A 26,990-nucleotide genomic window follows, 5' to 3' on the forward strand; every position below is an offset into this window, starting at 1 on the left:
ATGGGTTAGGACAAAAGATGTTATGCTGTAGTAATACACCCAGCTGAATTTGTACAGTTGAATGCACCACACTGTACACTGTAAAAATTAAATCAAGCAGGCAGTGTACTATTATAAGTACTGTTATAACATACACTAAAACAAACCCATGTGTTGGAATATAAGCACATTAAATCATTCATTTCTTCAGGATTTGAAGCTGAACCTAAATCTATTTTGAGCATTTATTTTTTGGGGGAATACCTCCTTCAATCGATGCAAAACATTGGAAATGTACCAACATAGTTTTTCTATAAAGTGTCATCAAGTGGAGATCCTGTAATTGGGAATAGTCAATTGCAGGTGTGAACTCTTGTAAAAGGTCATATTAAATACACGAGACTCCATTCGCAGCGTGTTGAATTTATGAGTTATTTCATTCAAATTTTAATGCTAACCTAAATGACACATGCAGCAATGGCAATAGTTGGATAATGGTACTACCCATACTGTGGCTAACATAAGGTATTATTTATTTAAGTGGTCAACCATCACTGTCAGTCATTGTCTAATATTTGTCATTATCCACCACCGACCAGACATTAGACACCAGCTCATGGACATGTGACATGAGTACTGCGGCAAATGTACTCTACAGGCTGATGGATACAACTAGTTCTAGCTTTATTACATGGTAGAGTGGCGAAATATCGAGGATGTAACATTGTTAGGTCGAAGTTTCCATCTGCACCACTGTAAAGTTTCTGCAGTCTAACAACATAGGCACGTCCGGTTTGGAGATTTTGCCTTCAAAATAAAAGCTTGCATTCCAGAGAAAAACATTTACCGCACTCAATGTTAAGGCGCATTCAACCTAAACGCTGAAATTAAAATAACTTCTGCCTTGCACAGGGCACAAAACAAAACAAAATTTAACTTAGGGGCTACCTGACAAATGAAACAGTAGAATTAGTGATTGATTTTAAGGAATACAACCCACGGCGCCATGCACTGTATACTCCTACTGTTATAAATACAGCATATGACATTTGCTTCTTTGTGTTTACAGAAGAAAAATAAAAGGTCATGACAGCGATTTCTTTATTATCACTGTTGAGTATGCTGCACTTGACAGTGATCATAAAACACTTGAGATTAAGTGGGGTAGCTGCAGTTCCACCACTCAAATACATCAAAGGCTATGTCATCTACAATTATCTGTGGATTATCAGCTACATAAGCCTAGTGTTGTTACAGAAAGCAGTGGTGTCTGCGTTTACTGTTTGGTGCTTGGGAAGTTGCCTGAGTACGAAAGCTGCTGTACTGGCACTACTAATAAAGTTGAAGCTGTGCAACCTGACACCTGAGGTACAGAGGTAACATGCAGCGTGTGCGCCCCCTCATAAGCAGGTTGAGTTATTTGAGTTATTATTATATTGAATACATTATTACGTTGCAAATCAAACATAACATCGCTTGCACGTGCCATTAGAAGAAACACTGTGGGACCATATACCCATAGTTTTTAACCGCTACACGTTGCAGCATTTGTGATTAGATTACAGGCGTTCAGTTTGCATAACGTATATTTTGAAAGAAGTGGGAGGAAGTGAGTTGACGGCGGTTGATCCGTTGACAGTGGGTCAATAACATGCAGGGCAGCAAACTTGCAAACGTTAGCGCTACCGTTATCACTGAGGGTATGTAGCAGCTGACAGTGAAACCACATTTTTACATTAAAAGAAATAAAAAGACACCCTTATCAAAGCAATGAGCGTGTGTTTCTATTTATAAATCTTTGAGTGTGTGTGTGTGTGTGTGAGATGGTTTTCACCCACCTCTTGCTCGGTGTCCCCCTGCTCCGATACTCCAATTTCACTGGGCAGTTCGGCCAGATCTGTGACCCGAATGAGTCCGTCGTGGAGGAAAATGGTTTCCTCCTTCACCGAAAGCCATTGGGACGAATCCACAGCCCCGGAGCCCATCGCTCTCTCCTCCGACAGTGATGCCAAAGGGGTCGAACATTAAAAATTCAGTGACAGAATGACAGAAACGCCCTAGCTAGCCTGCTAGCGAGCTACAATAACATCACTGCCGTTACTGTCGCCGTTTTATCTGACGATGCTGTTTGATAAAGCAGACTGTAGTTCTAGGATACAAGCTAACGGAAGACAGCAAAGCAGTGAACAGGCAGTGGTGGCAGGTCCTCTTCACATAACATGGGTGATCGTGTCGTGCTAACAGTGGCTGCTAGCTGTCTGGCTTGGTTAGCTGGAAGCGGAGCTAACTTACCGTACGGTATCGTTATAACGTTACCGAGCAGAGTGGGCGTGACACCCGTACTAAATCCGTTATTGCGCCGCTCCGTTAAAACGACAGTCTTTTCAGGACGAAGACTGCATCTGTAGTAAGCTCATTTCACAGTTAAAATCTAGCTCCGCTAACGGCCCAGCCGCTGTGTCAGTGGCTGGAGAAGATAATGAGAGTCTCCCAGCTGTCAGTGCGACGCCATGTTTCCAAGGCCAACGAGCTGCTCCCAGCATGCACCGCGGCCCAGAATAAAAGCTGTCAAGAATTCATGAGTTCATGTTAGTGTCTAACAAACTTACTGCTGTAATAGTAAGACACGGGACAATGAATATGTATCTTAGAGGTTATGTTGTACAATCTTATATCAAACTTCAACGTTGGGAGGAGGTTAGGAGTAGGAGTCACTGCCATATGTATCTTTGCTATCTTTACTGCGCATCACACCTCAATGGACATAGGTCTTGTATTTAAGTATTTCATCCTTGACATGTAGTTGTGTGTGAAATAATGTACTCTTTCTTTAATGTCAAATAAACTAGACTTGTAAAGTGCAGCGAGGAGCACAAAAACCTCAAGGTGACAACTATGGCCTATATCTAGACTACTTGGTTTATATAATCCCATAAACACATAAAAGGAGGTAAAAGCTAAACAAAGCAAGTGAATAACAATAAAAAACATGTTCACATCTGTAAACATCAGATTACAATTTTTTTATGGAACCCATGACAAAAAAGAAATCCAGAAGACCGGCACCCATGTTTCCTGAAAACTGACCCTGGTGACATTTTTGGGGACATAAAGATCTGACACTTGTCTAGTTGAACAGCAATGGATCTTTGAATTTATTTCAAACAACTGATGAAGCCAAATTCCATCTCTCATAACTTGTAAATAAGAATATATATGTCTAAAAAACACTGATGCAACACATTCTAAGAGCTGGAGTTTATAAAATGAACCGGTTGCAGTCCTCACAAAACATTTTTTGGATCAGGGATGTTTTACAAATGTAGTAAAATCAATACTACTCTATAGTATATTACAAAATGAGAGATAGGTACAGATCACACCACACTAAAGTGTAGCAATGTGCCAATGTTTGTTTCCAAAAGTGAATGATTATTCCTGTAGTGATCAAATAAACCAAGACTTTGTTGTTGAACCTTTGGCAATTAGGATTATGATTAGTGGCGGGTTGTGGGTTGTTTTGGAAGGCAGTGTGGAGTAGATTTAGTTATTTTTCCTTAATTAATCAATCTGCAGTACAGATAATAGAATGCCACCCTGTGATCATTTGCGAAAATGCCCTTGACACATGATTTTAAATAAATTGCTAAATTCAAACAGAAACAAAAAAAAACATACATTTTCAATGCACAATCTGATAGTTTGCAGTGTTGTATTACTGTTCTTTATAAATATATTAAATTTACATCCATGGCATACTTACAAATATATTACAATATTCCAGGGTTTGAGTCCCACACTGCCATTTTACACAATCAGAGAGAAACAGAAAAAGCTGCATGAAATGTAAAGCTTAGAAAATTCATTGTTGCCACACATAGCAGCTTATTCTATAATCATGTGAGTTGCCATAGTATCAGCTTCTCTTTCCAGCCTCAGGCATCGCTTATAAAGACGAACAGGAATCGCTCTTCTTCTGTCATTGCCTGAATTTTGCACCCAAGCAGTGTCTTTTTCCTCTATCTTCTTAAGTGCTCGAAGTAGGTCAGAGGCTTTAGTGAAGCCTCCAGAACAGCTAGAAAAGAAACATGTAAAAAGTGTCAAGCTAATAATCGGTTATATAAGCAAACTGAGTTAACACATTAGACAGGAGACTGGCACTGCTGTAACCAAAAGTTGTCTGAGATTAACATGAATAAGCATATCAGAGCTTAAAACCTTTTTCTGCTGTGGCATTTTTTCTCCGTTGGCAGTTGAAAGCAGTATTGAGAGACGAAATCCATCAGCAGCGTGGGGAGAGTACTGGGTTGCTTGGAGCTTTCAATCTGAACAGCCAAGCTGTAAAATTGACAAAAAGACAAGCAGAGGTCATTTACAACCTCACACACAGAAATAAAGTGAGAAACATGAAACCATAAGGCATGATGTATATGCATTTGTGAGTGACTCAGAGAGAGACACAGACAAAGAAAGAGAAAGCTGCCTGTGGGGGCAGGCCTTCCTCCTTCCTTATAACATGCTGTAGATAGGAAGGAGGAATAATAGTCTTACCACACATGTGCTGCTATGGCCTAAACATGAGTCTTTTGTACAGTGTAGGAGTCGCAATCCATAATCAAATTCTGCAAAAGCCGCAGCAGCTGGCTCAGTGGCACGCCTTACTGGAACCCTTAAAGGGCAGGTTCAAGATTTTTCAAGTCTGTCTTGAAACAGTTGTCAGGTGCCCATATGAACATTGAAACATGTTCTGTTTGCTGTTTTAAGACAGGCTTGAAAAATCATGAACCTACCAGCTGCTGCAGCTTTTCCTGCTGTGACATGTCAAAATATCTGCTGTGAAAAATGTCTAGTGTACCTGCTAGTTCACTGTCACGGCTTACAGGGACACTTAATTGAACAAAAACATTGTTAATGTTATTAGTATCACCTGTGTGTTTCCTTCTATTATAAGTCACAATGTCTGCTTTGAAAAAGGCCTATTGACAGGTATTTTAATAGGAGCAACTACACGACACTGAAATCTAATCTTTCATAACCTTGGTCCTATTGTCATAGTTTTGGACCTTCTGCTGGAAACAGCTTAATAACCACTTCATAACCACCACGATAAGAGCCTTAACAATGTTCTTTCAACAAAAAGAAAAAAACCCTCCTGCGCTTCATTTAGACCTTCTACATGACTTCTCATTTTGCTCAAAGTTGCCGTGGTTACTTCATTTCACTGCAACCTGCAGGTCGAACCTTGAAGTAGCTCAGGAATGCAACACACAGTCTTAATGGATTATTTTGGTAATAGCTTTTAGTTTGGACTGGTTCAAAAGCTGTGTGAGGCTTGTATTTCCAGCGGTAAACACAGCAGCGGAACAAGGGCCTGTCTAATGAAGAAGGATTTATAAGTTACAAGGAGAATTTGGCAGAGTAAAACTCAGAGCCCCTTTAAATCTAAAACACAGACTGAAGAAAAAGGTATGCTCTAGACTTTACCAACTATCCTCCCTTGTGAAACAGGCCCCTGGCATATATTTGAATGATTATAGATTCAGAAAATGTTATTTTTCATCTGTGAGACTTGCATAGTTGCATATGTGAATACACAAATATGGGGGGGAAAAGCTGCTATGTTACCTGCTGGTGCAATCACAGTGGTAAGCAGTCTTTGACTCCATGTTCTGCAGATCATACTTCTTCTCCAAAGGAGGGATTTTGTATTTACACTCATCCAGATGTTTGAGGCTTCCACACAGGCACTGATTGTCTGCAGGAGCAAAAATAAACACAGGTTATCTCACAAATAAGTGCACCCATTTCTTTAGATAACTGCGCAATTTAAAAGTCACCTACCGATGTTGAAATTAGCATTCTGTCTCACCTGTAGGGGGCATAGCTAGATAGCTCGGTAGCTCGAGCTCCTTAAAAGAACAATGCCCTGTGCCACCTTTTTAAATACAGCAATCCCACTGGAATTTGTGTGGGTCTTTCAAGATGCAAGCTCTTATCATCACCTTTCCGTAGTGGCAGCATTGCTCACCATGGAAAACTAATAACAATACACAGTTTTAATAGTAATAACTCATTCTTTTCTTCTGTCATTGATTTATAACTTGCTCACTCACTTATAAAATGTTTTCATTAATGCAATGTTGTAATTTCTCAGTAAATGCAAAATTCAAATGATACATTTACAAACATTGTCAGCTCACATGGCCTCTGACTGAATTTACTAGCACTGAGTACTTGATGAGTGCTCAGCCTTCAATTTAGATCAGTAACACTGAAGAGAGGCCTCTTACATCTGCAGCTGCATACACTCACCTGTCATATTATGCAATGTAATATTTTCTTTCAGGCCTCTCTCTGCATGTGCGTCTTGGGCTTGGGTTATACCCATGGGCTCCTGGCTTGTGTTATTCAATAGTAGATAGGAATCAATCTGCTTTAGTGGTTTGCCATCGTTGTGAAGGGAGACTGCTGTCTTTAGTTTTCTTGTGACCGGCGTTGCAGAAGTAGCTGTACGGCAGAGTGTTTTCAAAGTGTCTTGTTTGGGAGTTTCTGTCGTTTTTTTGAGATGCAGCGTCTCGGGTGTTGTCCCTTTGATCGGTAATCCATACGTAGTTGTTGAGGGTGTAACAGTTGTCTTGTGAGAGGTCGTTTTTGGTTCGAGACAACTTTTACAATGAGGCTGAAAAGTGTCACCTCTCAGAGGCATCCTGGATCGACAACAGCGACTTTGTTTCAGAACTTTTTTGTGACTTTTGGTGGTTTTGGTTGCGGCTGCGATGGCTGTTGGTAAGTGTAGCTGAAGTGTTGACTTCTGTGTTAAAGATGGGGTGCTTTGTGTTGCGGATGTTGTTTGTGGATAAGAGTTTGTGGTCACCCGGGATGGAACCTGGCTTCGCTTTGCTGACAGGCCCTTTGTGGTGCTCTTCTTTTTTCCAACTCTTTTCTTATTTGACATCAACCTGCTACTTTTAGAAGCATTTAAAAGAGCCCTTCTCGTTGAAGGAGTAGTGGTGTATGCTCTTGATATTGGAGGCATTTGGGAGGGTGCTGATGTGTATAGTTTCCTTTTACATCCTTTACCCTTTGTCCTCCTGCGGTAGAAAGTGTCTCCTCTGGGTGGGTCTCTGGAGCTACATCTGTGTTCACTTTTGGGTGACTTTCTGTGTGGGTTGATCATGGGGCTTTCAGTTACATGCTGTCCGACACTACTTGTTAACTTGTTGCTGTCAGTGTTGTCCCCGTCTTTGCTTGTAACATCAGAGGTGTTGTAAGGAAGGGGGCTTTTGAAGACGGCATATGGAGCCTCTTTGGCTACTTTGCACCTATAGAGAGTAAATGCATGTTAAAACAAAACCATGGGAACATTTTTCAAAAAACTGTATATGCTGTATTTTTAACTTAAATAGACCACATTCCTTGCATAATTATTTAATTAAGAAGAGGTGCATTTAGGTGTATTGCTATTTGGGATATGATCTGCAATTTTAAGCAAGATAGCCACAGTAACACAGTAGAAATTCACTCACTTGCACATTTGAAATTATAGTTATTATAGTATAGTTTTCAATGCAATACCAATAAAACAAGAAAAAGGGTTAACTCATTTCTTGTTAGTAAGACCATTTGTTAGTAACCAGATAGATAAAGTGGTGGGAACAGAACAGAGGTGTGGCATGGTGCCCTTCATGATTTTGTGAGGTTTGGCAGAGTGTCAGGCATGTTATAACATGTGGCGGAGGCACATCTGCTGCTCTGGCTTCCTATATAACCATACCTGCACTTTCCACTGAACAAATGTCTTGTTTTATGGTTTGCACTGTCTGACAATACGCAGCTAAAGCTTCAAGCAACAGTGTCAGTATTTCTCTTACATTCCCCACCAGTACATCTCAGTGCATCGCCTCTGCCATGTGAGCTCAAAGCAGGGAACCTGCAGGATGTTGAAGAAGCTGTAGCCCACCATACTGGAAATGGTGTCGTTCACACCAAGAAGGCACTGTCGAAACCTGGGGAGAGGCAGAACAAGTACAAGCCAAGGTCAAGCAACAGTCCAAAGTCAAAACTAACACAGACATGGTGGGTAAATACACTGGGATGCAGCCTCATTTTGTCTCTACTTGTTGGGTAGTCCAAACTGTTTATAATGATAGCTAAACTTTTAGCAGGGACGTGAACTCTTAAGATGTGTCAGTTACTTGTGGATGAACACCAACAGTTGGAGGGCAAACATATTACACATGCACCTGTCAGCACCAGACGTAAAGTGAGAATACTACAATAGAGGCAGGAAAGGAATGGCCTGCAACACAAAAATAGCAAGTAGCGTGTTCACTCTTGACATCAGAAGAGTATCCGGAGGGCTGATTGCAGTGATGTATTTATTACCCCTGGATGAATAGAAATATCATAAGACCCCAGGTTCTTCTGCTTAAACCGCTCTACATTTATTGGCATAGTGTCACAGTGATATGATACTAGCATTCCGGACAGGAGCACTCCTTCATTTGTAAGAAGTGTCAGGTATAAACTACCACCACACTTCAGCCTTCGAGCAGGTCTGTCCTTACTTGACTGTCCATGCTAGCCAGAGCTTTATGGAGACAGGTCACGGGAACCCCGTCTCAGTGTTAGATGCCTGGGGTGCGCATGCTGAGGCTCACCTTTGGTCACAGTCACAGTGTGAGACGGTGAAGACTTTGGAGTTGAAGACTCCATAATTCACCGTGAAAGCTGGGATGATGTGCAGGCAGTGGTCGTGCTCACGGCAGCATCTATCTGCACTCTCAAACATTCCTGTGCAGGAGGACAAGGTTTGGATTCAATCTCATATCAAAGGACACTTTGCATGGAAGGAAGTCCTCAAGCGGAGATCACTTTCTGATTTAATATCAAAAAGCTTCAAAGACAGTTGAAAATTGAAAATGTACGGGTTGTAAAACCAAGATCTTTAATTTAAAGAACCTACTGGGGCACATCTTTTTGATGTGACTACCACATAAATGTCCAGCAGGCTTTGAAATTATTTTTCTCATGAAAAGTTTGACGTCATTCTCATTTCTCTGTACCTATCAAATTACTATTAAATGACCCAAAAATGTCCAATTTTAATTAAATTTTGAATACACACCTTGTGGAATGCTGTCCACATCAAAATCACACATTACATTTGATATCAATTCATTTAAATTCAATTCTATCTATAAAAGTAATCTTTTAATCTATGATGTCACTCTAAAACGTCTATGCAAAGTGATCACTGTTTATGGTGTTTTATCTCATGTAAAACGCCAGTGATATTTGTCTAATATGCTGATGGAGATTTCATTATTGCACTGCACTTAGGGTCATAGTTACTGTATGATGTATAATAAATCCTGTATAACAATCTTATCTGCTATGGTATTAATCTATAGTATGGCTAGGGAGTGCTGCTGAAGTGAGGGCCCCTAAAAATCCCCTTGGCTCTGTATTTGACATTCTTTCAGAGGGCCCAGACTTCACACAGTATGCATACTGTATACACACATGTGATGTACCCATTAACCATTCCTCCTGTGTCTTCTCTGGCCAGGAAACTGTCCCACACATCAAATAATGAAATCAGAGTTCAGCATTTAACTGCTCACCTAACTGTTCGTATCCGACTGCTTTGCTTCCTGTGCCGCACCACAGTGTCCCTGGAAATATCCAGGCGCGCTTCCTCCGCGCTCTCCCCTCCGTCCCACGTCTTCTTGTGCGCATGGCAAACTTTGGCGCACTGGAGGAGACCGGCGCGCAGGGAGCATCCGGAGTCAGCAGTGCACTTACATTAAACCTCTGGGTGACTTCTTCACCCTGGGTGCCGCTCCTGCCGCAGAGAGCTCGGTATCTTTCCGTGACGAGTCGATCGGTGTTTACTTCGCATGTTAGCAGTCGCGTGTCTTCGGACCACAGGGTGAGGTACAGGGAGCGCGCGCCGGCAGCGTCCCCTCGCAGGAACGTGACGCGCGTCTGTCCGCGGTCTGCAGGACTCGACCTGAGACAGGAGTGTCCTGATCCGATCACACTGGGCTGGGCTTCTGATAAAATGAGCAATGTTGAGACGAGGACAGCCAGTCGGCATCTGCCTTGCATCTCAATGTAAAATGGGGTTTTAATCAGTCCAGTTTAAGGCCAGCTGAGGGATCAAATTAACGTCTGAATGGACGAATGATTCCACGTGAGTTGTAGCATCTGTACTTCTGCACCAGCCGGCTAAAATAGGTGTCTGTCTTGAGGAAGGCATGTGTGCCTCAGGGCGAGACGCTTTTCTTATTGGTCTGCCGATATGTAGGCTCGTCAGAAATATGACACTCCTCACTTTTGCAGGCTTGTGTGGTCTGACTCAGACAGGTTTGGGTTTATGCTGCATTTCTATAGTTTTAGGAAAGAAAACTGCATTTTGTAGGATTTTTTTGAAGTTAGCGTTTAAAATCAACGTTTAAACAAACTAATCAGCTCTCAGAGTGACCCATATCTGACCTTGTGCATTTTATCAACCTTTAATTTAAGGAAATGAACCAAATCTCCGCTATGATTTAGGACAGAGCTGTCTTAATCCGTAGGGGTTTGCAGCAGGGGCTGAATAACAGGACCAACATGCAAAGGGCTAATGTGTGGCAAAATAAAGAAATTCTGATTTAAGATACTGTTTGGATTCAAAGTGGCTATAAATGTGATTTGAAAGAGTTGTTATGCACAACATTATAATAGCATCCTTCTTTATATATCATAATTACTATTTTCACTTCCTGATTTTGTTCAATTAATCACAATTGTCTAACTTACTTCATTATAACACACGCTGCCCCCTTTTCCTCTGATCTGTCTGTGAGGATCTTCACTGATTATCCCAAAGCCACACCTTGACTCTTACATGTCCTTACACACACCAGGCTCGTCCGTTGTCATTAGATTTTATTGATCTGTGTAAACTCTCTGCAAAATCTTTACATGCAAAGTTATTTGCAAACATACATATTTCCAGTGCATGCACTATCTATGTACAAATACAGAGATAAACCAGGAAACATTCCACTGAACTGGCAGAATCAAGTAGAAGACAGCTATGGGTTTAGCTCAGAGAGAAGCCTGTTTAAAAAAAAAACAACTATTGATTATAATTTATGTTGATCATCATCTGATGATCACAGCAGCTGCAGTAGCACAGCAAAGGACAGTGTGTGATGCTACTGGTGGGTGTTTGAATCACTGCCACAGGGGGGTCGAGTGGCTGTGCAGAGAAAACAAGACACTGGAGATTTGAATGTGTATATACAGAAAGCCTCATTCAAGGAATGAGATTCATTTCGCTGTCTGCTACTGATAGAGTTGAAAGTCTTTTGTTGATGTGCTCAGTTGTTTATCAGTCTATCCTGTGGATGCTATCAGTTTACATATTATCACCATAGTCATGCAGAATATGGCCTCTTGTATATAAAGTATTAACAGGAATGTTATGGGGAAGAAGTGTAAACATTGATGGAATTACAATAGCATTAATTTCTTACAAAGTATATGTATATATCTTGAACCACAAGACATTTCATGCATAGGATTTTTTGTTTTCGTCTCTGTTTTGACATTGGAATAACTTGCAAATAGCTGTATAAATTGAGGTCATTCCACTTTGTAAGGTGTGCTTTCCTTGGTTTGCTGTGATTAGTGAACAAACACACACTAAAGCCTTGAATGATTGGGTAGTGGCAGAGGGGAAACAGCCCTGCTTTGTGCAAAGGGTGCGTTGGGGTAAAAGCGGGGCCACGACTGCCCCCGGGCACGTCAGAGTCACAAGCACAGTGCATGCAGGTGAAGCTGCACATACTCATGACATAACCTGTTCCACCTTCGCTCCTTGTTAAGCGGAGCCGGCAAATGTGTCAGGGAAACCTGTAATGGACCTGGCCGTGTGCATTCAGTGTAAACACTACAGTAGAAAACCTCTGAGGTGTCAGAGTGAACCACAAGCTTCCGAGGAGCAGAGGTAGCAGGAGGAAAATCATTTTTCCTGCCAATTCTCACCGTAACTAAGAAAAAAAGTCTTCACTTTTCAGTTTCTCTAATCGCACAGTTAATATTTCCCACAAATCAAAATCACAGCTTGAATAACCACACATAAAAACTCCTAATGTTTAACTAGGTGTGCTATCATTTTGAAATCACAAATTAACAGCAACTGATGAAAGATTCATCTAGCTCATGGTCCACTGACTGATGAATCATCTGTACATCAGATGTCTATCCTAACCTGAGCAATGTATCAGTATGTAAACATTTTCTTCATGGAAATATACAATATGTTCGGCACAGTTGAAATAGTTGAAGGTGCAGCTGTGTGTTTTCTTATGTCTGTGGCTTGGCATGCTTATACAGTTCAAGTGTTACACTACAGCATGATGTAATCACACGGCAAATCAAAAAGATAATATCCTGAGTCAAAGGAATTTCAGGCATGAGCTCAGTCGAGGATTTTAGGACTTTTTTAACGATGGTTTTGACCTCAGATGCCATAACATATTGCTATTCTTGATCTGTGCCAGTGCAATTCAAACTTTATTTTCTTCAGCAAAAAACGCGTCGAGTTCAGCACACTATATAACATCACCGACGGGCGTGATGGTCCTTGTGCAGCTGTTCCTTGACAGATGTCTTGGTTACATTAGTGAAATCTCTAATTCATTTATGCCATGATTTGTCCCAGAGGCAGAGTAAATATCAGCACAGGCAGAGACATTGTTATTAAGAGGACAGCAAAGAAGAGTATACTACTATCAGGGAAAAGGAGGCGAGTATGCCGGTGTGATGGTCAGGTAGTGAAAGAATAGATTAAACAATAACATGGAAAAGATGAATCCAAACCAAAGAGGGACAAGAGGTTTTAGCTCATGCTGTAAAGGGGGTGGGGGGGCAAGTGGTTAATCACTAGCAACGTGATTCTCGTTATACAAGGTGTGCCAGCGCTCAATCTTCTTGTCCTTGTTCTTCAGACACTCGTACCAGTGCTTCAGCCTCTCTCCTTTGGCAGTAATACCCAGCTGACACCCACCTGTCAGAGAGGAAGTGAGGTGTAAAGGCAGGTGGTGAGCAGGTGAGAATTTCATTTTTTTTATTCCATCAAAGCTATGACCCTTTCAATCAAATATTTACCGATGTAGTCGTTGGACTTCCCAATGTCATAATCCCACACAGAGATATCTAAAGTCTTCTTGGCCAGTTCACTGTGTTTGATGTCGTAGTTGAATTCCTGAAATTTGATCGAGACGTTAATTCATCATTTCCAAAAGCTCACTTCCCAACATTTTTCATACCCGAGCTGAAATGAATATTTATGTAAACACAGTGACTGGATAATAATTTGGGGTTAAGCTCATTTTCACTCATTGCAGTCTTTCACTTTGAACTCTCTTACAAACCTCATTAAACTCAGGGTTTAAAGTCCTCTTCTTGATTTGTGTTTTGCACTTGCCCTTCTTCCCCATGTCAGGTTTCAGACATCTGTGAATTGTACATTTGCAATTTACAATTTATGCCATTTCTAGAGCCATACATTTGAAATCTAAATGCACTTCTCCATCCTGCTCTACCTACATTTTGACATATGGGTCAGAGTAGCCATTGGCATCCATGGCAGCCAGGTGGACGCAACGCACGACACCCACGACGAGGCGGTTCGTCTGGGTGTTGTACATCAGGGAGATCAGAATCCGGCCGCGCTCCTCTACCTCTCCGCCATCTTTCCCTGGCTGGAGACAGAGTTGTGGAGGGAAAAATTGTTCAGTGGGAGTCGTGATAAGATTTGTATGAACTACTGGAGGAATCTGTCACGTTCAGACATGCTTAGAAATAAAAGCATTGCCTCATCTTCGTAGAGAGCGATGCCTCTGGCTCCCCCGGCTGTTGCAGTTCTCTTCGTCTGTGAGGGGGGAACGAGATTACAGCAGGTCAATAAGAGATTCAGACAAGGAGAACAAAGCATTGTTTGAATGTAACTGAGTTACACTCACAGGGACAACTCTCTCGAGACACACGTTGAAGTTTTTCTTCTGGTTCATCTTCAGTTTCTTCAGCGCCACTCGGGTTTCCCCAATAAACTCATTATGCCCGAACTTGTCTTCGTCACAGACAGAGAGCCTGTGGAAATCAAAAGGGAATCTTAATCATACATACCTGTTACACCTATGAAAGAGTCAACTAAGGGCAGAACAAGTTATAACCATGGAAACAGGGCTGTTGCAGCTAATTGAGTGATTTAAGCGTGACTGCCTGAGGTACAGTACCCACCTGAGGGTCTTGCGCTGCATGTCCTCATCTGTCAGGCCGTGGTATGTGAGTGTCTCATTCCACGCAGGGTTGCGGGTGTTTCTCAGGGTCTTTGTGCGCAGCTTGTTAGACTGTTAGATGCAGGGAGGATCAAGACAAGGAAATGGAAATATCTAGAGGCAAGTTACCACCACACAAGATCTCACACATCTTTGGTTTGTATCTACATGATGCGGCTGCCCATCAAACGGTGTTTTTGTAACTCAGATCTGCCACATTCTCCACTACAGCACAGTATAATTACACTACACTAACAATGTACATTCACGACAACTTTGACTTTATTTACAATCTCAATCTCAATCTCAATATGTATTTCTCGACATCATTCCCATGCCAATTTTATGATTTGTGTCAATTCATACCACAAGGTGTCAGGCTTGAGCTAGCAGAAGGGTTGTCAAACCAAGGGGGTTTAAAATCACAACTCCTCCTTTTTTGCTTAACGGGATATTAACGTCATAAATCTTTCAAAAGAAGTAAAAGCTTAATGTAGGACAGGTGCATCTTTTACCTTACTAGCCCCTGGCAGCAGATGAAGTTTGACATAAGGATCTGCCAGTCCATTTGAGTCCATGGGCTTCAGCCCCTGAGGAGAAACAGAGCACCATATCCATCACATCATCATGAATGGCAGGGAGCAGTTAAGCTTAAGTGCCATTCAGGAACATTTTAGCATAAACCACTTGATTGTAATTGTCCCTTTGTGCGAGAGAATGAGGAGAATAGTGGTACCTTTGCTTTGAGGATGCTACAGTGGAGGCTGTTGCTTTCCTGTTCATAGAGCAGACTGAACTCTAGAGAGCCCAGAGTGGCTGAAAGACACACAGACCAGTCATTACATTAGACTACAGAGAGACAGCAAGTCTGCACTTGAATAATGAATAGTATAATAAAGAGCTTAAATACAGGGAAATATTCTCTTGTAATCAAATAACACACAACTTGTGAATAGAAGTGACAATGGACAGAAAGGATGGACAAAACATTCAACATGAATAAGTCTTGACCTTTCACTCATGAAACATTCACAGCCCTCTATTTGCCTTAAGTAAGCAGAAAAAATCTCATTACAAAGCAGGGGCATATAATATGAAAGAAATCAAATAAACACTCAAGTCTCAAAGGAAGACATTCAGAAAATAAGGTTCTGGGTAAGAAAAAATAAGACTGAAATGCTGCCCACACACATTTTCTTTGGAGAAGTTTCATTGCCTAGCATATCTGTTGGGGGACAAAATAATCAAATGTCATTTCTTAATTTTTCTTATATAACTGTTAATTCTCTGGGCTGAGATTCACCACCAACTTGCTGCTCCAGAGACACAATGCGCTTCTAACTAAACTAAGAGTCTGCAGTCATGCTAGCAGCTCTGAAAGGATACATGTTGGCACAGCTGTGCTGAGAGCCAAACGCATACTAACGTGCTGATGTTTAGCAGGTATCATGTTTACCATGTTCACCATTTAGCCTGTTAGCATGCTAACATTTGACTTATCACTAAACACAAAGTACGGCTGAGGCAGATGGGAATGTCATTAGTTTCGTAGGTATTTTGTCAGAATTCAAAGTATTGAAACAAAGTGAAATTTTGACCTGATGATGGTGCTACATGAAAAGTCAGAGGATCACCAATATTTTTACAATTCATCCTGGGGAGCACATGGATGTCTGTGCAACATTTCATGGCAAACCATCCAACAGTGTTGGGACATTTCAGACTGGACCAAACTGGTGGATCGACTGACTGACTGACTGACTGACTGACCGACAAACAGCCAGATGCGTGGCTAAAAATAAGCAGCACTAGCTCATCCACCTTTATTTAATGATCAGATATATCTATATATTTGAATTGGTTATACAACAAAACACACACTCGCAGAGACCAGACCTCAAATTATGACTATCAGACATTCAAAACTTAGCATAATGTACTGTGTTATTTAACCGTATGTTACGATATAACAGCAGTATATTGCTCTTATTAGGCTGAAACAATCAATACATTTAGATCAACAATACTGAAGAAGTTATAACCAGCTGAACCACTGAAACCAGTCAGCACCACAGGACCAACTCACCATCACATCTCTATAGAGAGCAGGCACACGAAACCATTGCTATTTCTGCCATTTTCGCTCCCAACACAGGGGATTGGGGGATTGGGTCAAACACAAAGGGAATCTATATCCTGTTAGCCCTGTTGTATCTCAAATAATTTGCACAGCTCCATATTCCCGGACCTCAATAAAACAAATTAACACCCAATCCCCCAGAGAGAGAATAAAGGCCATTTGACGCTGCAGGCGCAGAACATGAATGGCATGGCACCATTCTCATCATTAAAATGGGATATGGGATACATGAAGAAAGAAACTGTACGATTACATATTTTATGTATCAGTATTGATTTAGTGATTCACATCCTGATTCACAGCTTCCTCTGCTGTAGTTCCTCAGATATTGATTATCACGCTTCGATAACAGACGGTGCTTATCATTTGTCATTTTCTAGCCAGCTCAATAGATGCTCCCAGAATGATACTTGTTGTTTGCCAGGACTATTGGGCAATTTATAGATATGAATTATTACCAGCAGACTAAAAGGCAGAAGTCAGGCATCAACACGATATGACTCAGAATCCCTAAGGGGAACAGAGATGCTGCCAAATTAAGTAATCAACGCTCAATGCTGAATGCTGCATGACAATATGTTTTGCTTTATTAAGAAGAAAAAAACATCTGGTGCTATTTAACTGAAATGAGTGGAAAGAAGAAGTCAAACTGTTCATGAGGTGAAACTACACACATCAGCCACCGTTACTCTACGAGAAGAGTGAGCAGGTGGTGTACTCACTGGCTTCATCAGAGTCATAGTCGTTGGCCTCCTCCTCCTCCTCAGCTGGGGGAGGTTGCTGTCGGGCGGGGGGGGCACTGTAGGCAGCGGGCTGCCTCCTGTCCTCTCTAGCTCCAGGAGGCGCTCTCTGCTCTGGAGGAACTCCACCAGAGGAGTAAGCCCCTCCATCTCCTGCCACTGGACCTACAACCACAATTAATCATTTAAGACTGCACAAAATAACACCACTGGGGATGCAATATTTGGATAATGCTTGGGACTAAGGACATGAGGATTGTGTCCTAGCTATCTCTCACCCTGCTGGGACATGGTGGCCATTGCAGCAGGCTGTGGTCTGGAGCTCTGGACGGGCACCATCTTCTTCATCACCACTGGGCTGCCCTGCCCCGCCTCTTCAGGGCCAGCCCCACCCGTGGCCATGCGCGCAACTGATGGTTTAGGGGCCACAGGTGGGTAACCAGCACGGCCCTGTGGCTCTGGTCCTAAAAATAAGCATGAATAGCATTATACAGTAAACACACGGACACACACTATACATAAGAGAGACACGCATAATCACTGCACTTCGGGCTCCTACTGCAGTGGAATCTGTAATACTCCCTAGTCTCTCTGGATACTTTTGATGTTGCAGCTTTTTCGTTGCAAAGGCATTGACCTACATACACTACAACAAGCTGTGGCAGCTGACTACTGTACGTGTAGCAGCTATATAGTCTGCGTGTCTGCTCGAGCTGCCCCTCTCTGTCGCAGGGATATCACATTGCACAGGTAACCACGCTGAAAGTGTGAAATGATACAATGTGACCCATCATACCACCTGGCGGCTCATCCCATGTCACAGCATGCACCTTCCGACAGCTTAATTGAGCTCTTCACCCCCCTCCTCTGCAACAGTGGGCGGTGTGGCCAAATTTGGGAAGCAGATAAAAGGCTTGATGGTTTGGAAAAGAGCAATGAGGGGTGGGGTTGCAAGAAGACTCGTGTGCAGATGCTGATCTAATGAGACTGAAGAGGTGGCGCTGTGAAAATTTGACGAACTGAAATTAAAATTCATTATTGCTATTTCTATAAGAAATAAGTTAAATAGTTAGCCTACCTTGCTAGCTTTGCGAGTAGAATACAAACTTAACAGCACGTTGGGTTATCCCAAATGTTGAATGTTGTAAAAAGACAGATAGCTTAAATCGCTAATAGCCGACGCTATGTGGATCTTGCATTAATGTTTGTAGTCTATGCAGTGTGGCGTTCTCCAGTCAGTAGCACATCATAGAAATTGACAACACATCTCCTAGCAACGCAGGCCATCAGATGTCAGTCTGCCATGGGAAACCATATTTACATCACCTGTCCCAAAACGTTTTTATCACCTTCTGAAAATATCCTATTCTGAAAAAATGGAAAGATATGCACAATAGCTGTAGTATTTAGTTTATTTCCTTAGACAAAGTGAGGAGAATTCAAATTTCAGTTGGACTAAAACATGGAAAGGGAAATCTCACAAGCAGTTGGATAGTTTGGCATTTCCATTTTAAAAGATTTCTATATATTGAAAGGTTGTTCGAAACTTGCTGCTCAGAGACAGGAGCCTCTGACTCTGAGAAACATGGTCAGTCAAAATCAAACCAATCTAATAATGACAGAAAAAGACTGCAGACGAAAGCTGAAGGGGCAAATGTGTCTACCTGGCTGTTGTGGTTGGTTTCCTGCCACCCTGGGCCCAGAGGCTGGTGGCCCCTGGGGCTCTGCTGCCTCCTGGGCACCTGCCTCGCTTTGTTTAGATAATGGCATAGGCGATGGCAGGAAATGCTTAGGGAAACCTTTGAAGAACCAGGCACCAGACCTCTTCCACACCTGAGAAAACAGAAAAAATACATGTGTTATAGAGTTTTCAACAGACTTTAATCAATGTATTTGTTCGCTGGTGTAAAGCACTCACCTCCCGCTGTTCTCTGCAGATCTTGCATAGCCACACAGCGCGTGGCCGACTGCTACACTGTGTACCACACTTGGTACACATGTTCTACACGACAGGAGAAAATAAAGATTTCCAGCTGCTCGCCATTTACAATGTTATTACAAATACACAGCTCATACACCGTGACCTATTATGTTTTCACAACTTTTGTGTGAACTGCAGCAGGGGAGTGTGTTGTTTTTGCTTTGTAATAATTGGTTGACTCATTATCTACCTTTTTGCAGTCCTCACACACCACTGAGCTGACCCCAGGTGAGCCCAGCTGCTCCCCACACAGCAAACAGCGGGACTGTCCATCCCCACACACAGTCTTCTTCATGTCGTCCAGGCGGTTTATCAAGCGCCTGCAGCAGCACAGGGTGAAACCTTACTTAAAATGTCACCGTTAATTATGGCAGGACCAAATGTGTGCATGCCATCAGTCTCAACAGGTGATTTTGTACACATATCAGAGAAACCACTGCATGTTTTACAATCTCTCACCCAATTCTCTCCTGCTCCATGGCCTCCATTTTCTCAGCACGGGCGATCACATTGTTTATAATCTCTTTCTCTTCATCTGTCAGGTCTGGACCAGGGCCAGGGCCTGGCTGCATGGTCCAGTTGCCTCTGTCAGCCAAACATATTATTCAGTTGAGGTTGCGCTTGCTTCTATGATTTACTAAATGACATCCAATCACACATTTGCATACACACTTCATTCAATGTTTGGACAAACGGCGCAAACACAGTGACTGAATGACCATCGACACATTACACTGCTTTCAGAACATTTGCAGAGCGAATATACACGTAGATGCAGATAAGAGTTTGTCTACTCACTGCTCTTTATCGCTGTGTCACAGATCACATATCGGAGGGAAGCAGGTGAAACAAAGGAGAGGACAGTGTAGGGTTGGTAGACTCATAGAGAAGGTTAACAATACTAAAATGTTATGACAATCGTGCTTACCTGGCATGCACGCTCCTCTGCCTGTCATTGGACACCCAGCGATCCGAGCTGCTGCTCATCACCGTATCCGTCATGCTGCACTATCCCAGTCTGCAGGTGGACAAGAAAGAATGACAGAGATGAATTCAGCATGAAATAGTCAAACCATCTTAAACTAATGTCATGAAAAGAGCTGCTCATGTGGGTTGGTTTTGCTAAGTATAGTTAGATATCACAACATTCATGACTATATTCTGAGTTACGTCCAAGTTATGTGTCCACACCTTTAGCTATCCTCTATCCTAATCTCATGCAGCACTGATTTAACTGCCACCATGGGCTGCTGTCTCTCATTAAAAAGAACATTTCGTATAGATTTGTGAGCCAGGACAGTGCTGACCTTAAATTGGAAAGTCACCAGATACCTCCTTTAATTGCCACACAGCGATGTAGGGCTAAATGAAAAGGTAGCAAATGAGTATCTCACATTAATAAGCAAAAATTAATTACAGTTTCCAGAAAAGTTATCACTTTTTATCCCCTTCATCTACTTGCTTCATATGAATTTACATATTAAGCCTGAAATAGCAACAAAATGTCAGCTACCGATGGCAATGTAAGCATGTTTCCTGGTGCCAAAGTTACAGCCAAATCAATACCGTCTCTTCTTGCCAAGCCTGTTGTATCAGATTCTTTCCACAGACATATTCAGGCAATAAATGGACACAGGAAAACATTGCAAAGACATAACACAAGCATAAGTTATGTGTAAAATACAAGCTGAAACGATGCTGACATACAGGTTCTATTAGGGGTAGAGTTGCTTAGTGTGAGTATTGCAAAGGGAACAAAGCTTATGACAAAGTGAGCCTTCCTGTACATTAGCGACCAGAGTGAAATGAGGCTGAAGTGGGCGGTGTGGGTCATGTACATTTATGTGTGCCTTCCATGCCAGGGCTAAAAGATAAGGTTGTGCAAATTGGGGGAGGCAAGGCCAATTATTTTAGCAGATGTAAGTGAAACTGTAAGGAATTTCTTTCAGTTTGTGACTCTACACATATCAAAGAAAGAGATGGTTCCATACAGCAGGAGTGGCTCAATTATGCTTCGATACAGGAGGAGGAGGAGGTGAGTTTGTACCGACTAGGATGACTAAGAATCTTTGTCTCCAGCATTTCTGATTGTTCATGGTGTGTTGGTTGAAGCTGAGGCTTTTATCCAAAGTCATGTCTGTGTATTTACAGTTCTCAACCACTTCTACTCTGTTCTCCAGGGATGCTGGTGGGACTGAGTGTGTGGTCAGGTGTTGTGGGGAAGGCTGAAAAGCAGTTTATAAGATCTGTAGGAAGTTATCGGCACTCCGTGTGGTGAAATCGGGACTGGGTTGTTTGTAGTCCAGAAGAGAGTCAGTGTTGCTGAGGAGGAGTCTTAAGGATGGCTGTGTCATCAGAGTATTTAAAGTGCATGATGACAGGAGATAAGCTTTTGTAGTCGCTTGTGAGGCTGAGAACACAGCCCAGTGCTGATGATGACAGTAGGAAACAGTGAGTTGTTAACTGTATCCACATGATGTACCTGGAATGTAATTTAATCTCAGAGTGACATGGTAAAGATGATACAAAGATGTCACCAGAAATCACTGAGGCGAGTGCCCATGGGCAAGTCTATGTGTGTATTGTGGGTGCCCCTGTGTAATTGACTTAGAGCTGCTTCAAGTCTCTGCCAGACAATACATGGAGTGATGCTGCAGCAGCCACAGGCCAGAGGATACAGCAGGATATGTCCTGAGGGGAAGTACCAGCAGTCAGAGAGGACCAGCGGGCTCCGAAAGGGAGCAACAAAAAGAAGAAAAAGCCTCTCTGGAGCCTCAAATGTCACAAATTGTGATGGGGCAGGATGGGGAGAGAGCAGGTACTGTATTGGAGAGAGTGGGGGAGATACAGTAAGGAATGCATGATGATACGGCTAAAAGGAAAATCAATAAGTTTCACTTGTCTTCAGCTTTTCATGGCAGTAAAATCTGGCACTATAAAACCTTGGGGAAAGTGAAAGAGGGAGCGAAAGGGGAGGGGTGCGCCACCTTTTCCCTCATTCAGCTGCTCGTATTATGCTGCGTAACGTCCGGCTACATACCTTTTGAGCTCTAATCTGTTGCTGCACTGCCTGAGGGATTCACAGAATAACAACAAATTCGCAGAGCTATCAATAGACACTCTGGGTGTGGGCTTTTCCCTCTGATGCTGCTGCTGCATCCAGCCAACAGTGGCAACACAGTCCTCAGGGAGCATTTGTCTTTTCCCACTTTTCAGCAGCAGTCTGACGGTTCAGACGTTACTCTGACTGTACAGTATATATATTGCATACGCCAAGGCTCTCAAGCTTGGCCATCCTTCACCTGCCAAAATGAATTATCCCACTTTTGTCTAACATGATTGTCCCGGAGAGGTGGATGGAGAGAGACAGATGGGAGGAGGCATTCAGACTCTGGGTAATCACTGACTCAGACAAGTCAGAGCTCTCTGGTGCTGGGGATAGATGTCACTGCACCACAGAAGTGGACTCTTCGCTGAGGGGACAATCCAATTAGCATTCAGGAGATAGTCTGAAGGATCGTATACACACTTCTCTCATAAAAAGCAGTCAGTATAAGCTCTGATGCTTCAGACACAGAAAAGTGCAGCTTGGTTTCATCTACTGTGCAGTCAGAGAGGGGTTTACATCTCAAACGGTTTCAAATGTACTTATTCAAGGCCAATTATAAAATACTGTCTCGACCAAAATGTCACATTGAGCCTTGTTATTCTGCAGTTATGACATCCCTGTGACCCTCAGACTGTCGTCCTCTCTGCTGTTGAGGTTATAAATGCAGCTTATCTGCGTCATCTGTGACTCTGACTTGGTGTAACAGTCATTGTGTACGTGTTTTCCTCCCATATAAGATGACTCAGTCAGGTGGCAGATTCTTCTCTGGGGAGCAGCAGATATTTTCCTCTTGTTTTTTTTTTCCAAAATGTCATGAAGCCTCCGTGACGATGCTTTCAGACGTGGCGATCTGCCGAGTGGTTCCCAGAACTGTGCAAAGCTGCCCCACAATAGTGTCAACAAATATACCAGGCATGAATAGTAACCAATCATGTGTGAGATGACAACAGGAAAGACCAGAGGGAGAGCATCGAGTCAAGATAGTCATCTGCCCGTTCATCACAAGTCATCCACCCAGCAGGATCTCTCCTGTATAGAATTTCATATGGGGGCGGAGAGGACCAGTTTAGAAACCTGTGTCTCCTCCTCGGGGGCCCGAGAGGATAATCAATACAAATCTGCATCTGTACATGTTTAGGGATGTATGCACACACAACTCGCAGAGCACCACCCTACACATTTTCCATCTGTTTTTAGAAACACAGCCATGCATCCTCCTTGGATGAATGCGCAGCACGAGTAACTAGCTTTAAGTCATATCAGGCACTTCTACACATTAATGTTGTTGTCTGACTTTCAACAGCAGGTGCATGACTCATTACTGCAGAACATATGACTGGAAATGGAGTAGACTGGAATAAGAGCACCTTGTTATGGTTTTGGACAGCCCAACACTTTTTTCAAGATTCTGGTACTTGCTTGTGGAAACAAGAACTGATGAAAGCAGGGAGAGTGACAACAAGGCAGCGGGGAATTGATGGATGGATCCAACATGGGTCATTATGGATAGAGCTTAAGTGGGGGTGGGGATGTACGGAAGAGAGTCATCTCCCTTGTACTGAGATCAGCAAAAAACAATGCGTAAAAGCGAGCTTTTACTCCAGTGCTTTCATGTTTTCATCAGGTAATTTGTGCTGTAACAATAAGTCGATCAGTAAACTAACAGGAAATTATTCGTCGACCTGATTTTTTTTTACGCCCGGCCATGTGCCCTGTTTGTAAATGTATTGAATAGAATAACACTGAAACACTGCGTGGTACTGCGATTGAATTCCAGGGCAACAATTCCCTCGCCATCCCGCAAGAAGGACATTTCTAAAATGGGTTAATGAGAATCGGAGATCAATGCAAAGTCCCACAATTGGTTTCACTTTAATTTATCTTTCATCAGGCCTCCATTCGTATTGTGTTGCCTCAGGCTAAAACTCACTTACGTGTAGTGGAGGTCGCCTTAAAGCTGCGGCCACCACCTAATCATTCACCAACAACCCTTACCACTGGCCACTGCAGAGTCCCTGTGGGTTCAGATCAGCAATTTCTCCAAAAACATTTTCCAAGGTGCTGATGCTAAGTAGATGCCAGAGTTGATATTCATGTCAGCACAGCACATCCACCGTACCAATGATTGAATAATCCCAGTGAAACTTTACACATTTCTTTCAGGTTGCTGTGACCATTAATGTTTCATCAGCTGTAACACACATTTTCCCATTAAAGATCCAATAACCTAGCAAAACATACACAATTCTTCACAGTGCTGCGAGAAACTAGTTCAGATATTTTCCGCCATTACTAGGCGTATACTGGCTTGTGTGACTTAACATTCATAATTTATCACGTTGTGAAACTATGAACAACATGGTTACACTAAGCAACACTAAAAGGATTCTTCGCTCCAAAAATAATCAATATTGTGAAGCATGGATGTTTGGTATAAAATGGATGTGATTCTATGTCTTCCTCTCTTTTTACTATACTGTCAACTATTTAAAAATTGTGAAATACAAAATACAAAAATACATTTTTAGTTTCATTGTTTAAACTGCAAAAAATAAAAATCCGAATAGCTGAAAGAAGAATTTTATTTCATCCTAAATTTTCTTCCTCTACCATCTGGCCTGGCAGTAACTCAGATTGTTTTATGTATTATGAAACAGAAAACCGCTTAAGATCCTCAGACAGGAGAGTCTTGGCTGGTCTACAGTTTTGACTGAGTCCTGTGGTGATCTGGAACATCATGTCTGAGCAGGGAAGACTTCTTTTAAATCTCTTCTTCACTCACATCTATAAATACATACTTATTTGAGGGCCATTCAGAAGTCAAATTTACAGATGTAAGAATCTTTTGGACAGAGGGAAGACAATATTAAAGCTGCATATTAAAAATCTACAGCTGAGTTAGCTGTTAGTTCACTATATAATTTGCAATCACGCTACAATCTCAACAGAAATCTTTAATGCCAAGAGAGATGGCCACAAATAAAAAAAAAACTTATGGAAAATGATTACTGTAAAAGTAAATCCCATATATGATTATTGCTTTGTTATTTTTGAGTTATGAGTCATCTACAGACCTTCACTAAAACCTTCAGAAACTAGCTGACAATACCTTGACTCACACGTAGGCTACATGTCATCTAAAAGTACAACCAGCTGCTCCCCCACACGCTGTGGTGACACACATGGGCTGGTGGATGGTGGTGCTAATGTCAGAAAGAAATTCAAGGTCTTGGCATGCACTTTTCAATTTCATAACTTGTGCCACCACACAGCTGACCAGGCCTTGAACACAAATAGTAAACCATGGATGATTGAAGTATACCCAATGTAAAGGGTCATGAGTGTTAATCGACTTTCTACCGACTGGACTGTCACATTTTTTACACATCTTTGGTTTTATAAACCAACTCCTCACAGTGTTCAGCTGCTGATGTCTAATGCTCACACACCAGGCATGCAGTGTGAGTGGGGAGGACCAAAAAACACGAGGCAGCCATCCACGCCCAGTTGCATGGCACAACTCCATCCACCCCCATAAAGGGACTGTGAGATGCCAACATAGCAACACACTGAGGCCTGGACCTGGACGAGATTGTAAAGCACTGCACCAAGAAGCCCTCCACTGCAGAACGAAAACATCACTCAGCATTTCTTAATTATTTACAACTCCCACCCCCATTGCCTTTCACTCTGTGTAAGTCCCCTCTTTTAGTACGTGCTTTATGTACTCGGATCTCTATCAGACTTGATGTATAGAACAGTGGATTTTGGGAGAAAAAGATCGCAGAGGGCCAGACAGATTGAGAAATGATTGAACCCTATTTTGGGAAACACTAAGGATGTTTGTTAGGCCTTTTAGGTCTGTGGCATCGACAAATTATCCATGTTTTCAGTCAGACAATGGCGTTGACAGGGACCATCTGTGGAACCATCTGTGAGGACTCTTCACCTCTCTAATGTGAGAGTGTTGCACCGTTTCATATACACACAACTACATCCTCTTGGCACGGATGGCTCCAGGTCCCGCATCGATGGAGAACAAACAGGAAACACCATCCAGCGACCAACAAGCTACCGTGCTGTTATCCTGCTATCCCTGTTGGCCCCGACCAACAGACCTAAACGGTGGGTGGGTGCTGGGTCTTTCATTCTTAAATCAACACAATGCACACTGAATCAGTAATTCATCCCAGTAATCATCCTTGAATTTGGCAGACAAATATCTGTTGACCCACATTTTCCTCAGACATGTTATTCAGAGACTTCTTTTGTCCACGACTTCTTCTAGAACTACGGAAGTAAACGGCTATCGGACATGGAGGACTCAATTAACTGCACTCCACCAAGAGCCTGCAGCAAGCCTCAAATTTGCTTTGCCGATGGTGATTCATCCCTGTATGCCCCAGAGGTAAGAGGTGGGGCTTTGAGAACTGGCTGCTGATGCATTGGCCAGTCATGCTCCTTCAATTTCCTCCCATCTTATCTCGGGGGAAACAAGTACTACCAGACAGGGGCATTAAATCAGCACAATAAAGGTCTGTTGTAAAGACTCTATGCATCTATTTCCTACTAACCAGAGGCGACCTACAGCTGGTGGTCTTTTGAGATAAACTACATGGTTCTTATCATATAAAGAAACAAGTCAGATCTCCCATCAATCCCTCAGTGTGATGGCCATGATTCTGTCTTGTTTTGTTGCTCTGCT

General features: G+C 42.4%; 2 protein-coding genes and 1 long non-coding RNA gene across 3 annotated transcripts in view; all 3 read right to left on the reverse strand.

The window, feature by feature from the left end:
- Window positions 1-1,965, reverse strand: part of LOC139283816 (probable E3 ubiquitin-protein ligase HECTD4) — a 34,906-nt gene extending 32,941 nt beyond the window's left edge. Inside the window, exon 1 of the mRNA XM_070903857.1 lies at window positions 1,818-1,965. Coding sequence (XP_070759958.1) covers window positions 1,818-1,964 — 147 coding nt within the window. The 5' untranslated portion in view covers window position 1,965. The remainder of the gene's footprint in view (window positions 1-1,817) is intronic.
- A 1,145-nt stretch (window positions 1,966-3,110) lies between these two features.
- On the reverse strand, window positions 3,111-6,424 carry LOC139284632 (uncharacterized). Its single transcript, XR_011597341.1, has 4 exons — window positions 6,292-6,424; window positions 5,605-5,734; window positions 4,198-4,317; window positions 3,111-4,054 (listed from the first exon to the last, which is right to left on the reverse strand). It is a non-coding gene; the product is annotated as an uncharacterized lncRNA (long non-coding RNA).
- Window positions 6,425-12,354: 5,930 nt separating this feature from the next.
- On the reverse strand, window positions 12,355-20,178 carry LOC139283871 (rabphilin-3A-like). The gene is made up of 17 exons (XM_070903926.1): window positions 20,105-20,178; window positions 19,975-19,986; window positions 19,636-19,761; window positions 19,367-19,496; window positions 19,114-19,197; window positions 18,860-19,028; window positions 17,474-17,659; window positions 17,178-17,360; window positions 15,052-15,131; window positions 14,831-14,905; window positions 14,278-14,387; window positions 14,001-14,127; window positions 13,853-13,909; window positions 13,585-13,739; window positions 13,410-13,491; window positions 13,144-13,240; window positions 12,355-13,042 (listed from the first exon to the last, which is right to left on the reverse strand). The coding sequence occupies exons 1-17, from the start codon at window positions 20,176-20,178 to the stop codon at window positions 12,912-12,914; spliced, it is 1,878 nt and encodes a 625-aa protein (XP_070760027.1). The 3' UTR covers window positions 12,355-12,911.
- Between the last annotated feature and the right edge of the window lie 6,812 nt (window positions 20,179-26,990).

This window comes from Enoplosus armatus, chromosome 4 (genome assembly GCF_043641665.1).
Source record: "Enoplosus armatus isolate fEnoArm2 chromosome 4, fEnoArm2.hap1, whole genome shotgun sequence".
In the NCBI taxonomy this organism is placed as follows: domain Eukaryota; kingdom Metazoa; phylum Chordata; class Actinopteri; order Centrarchiformes; family Enoplosidae; genus Enoplosus; species Enoplosus armatus.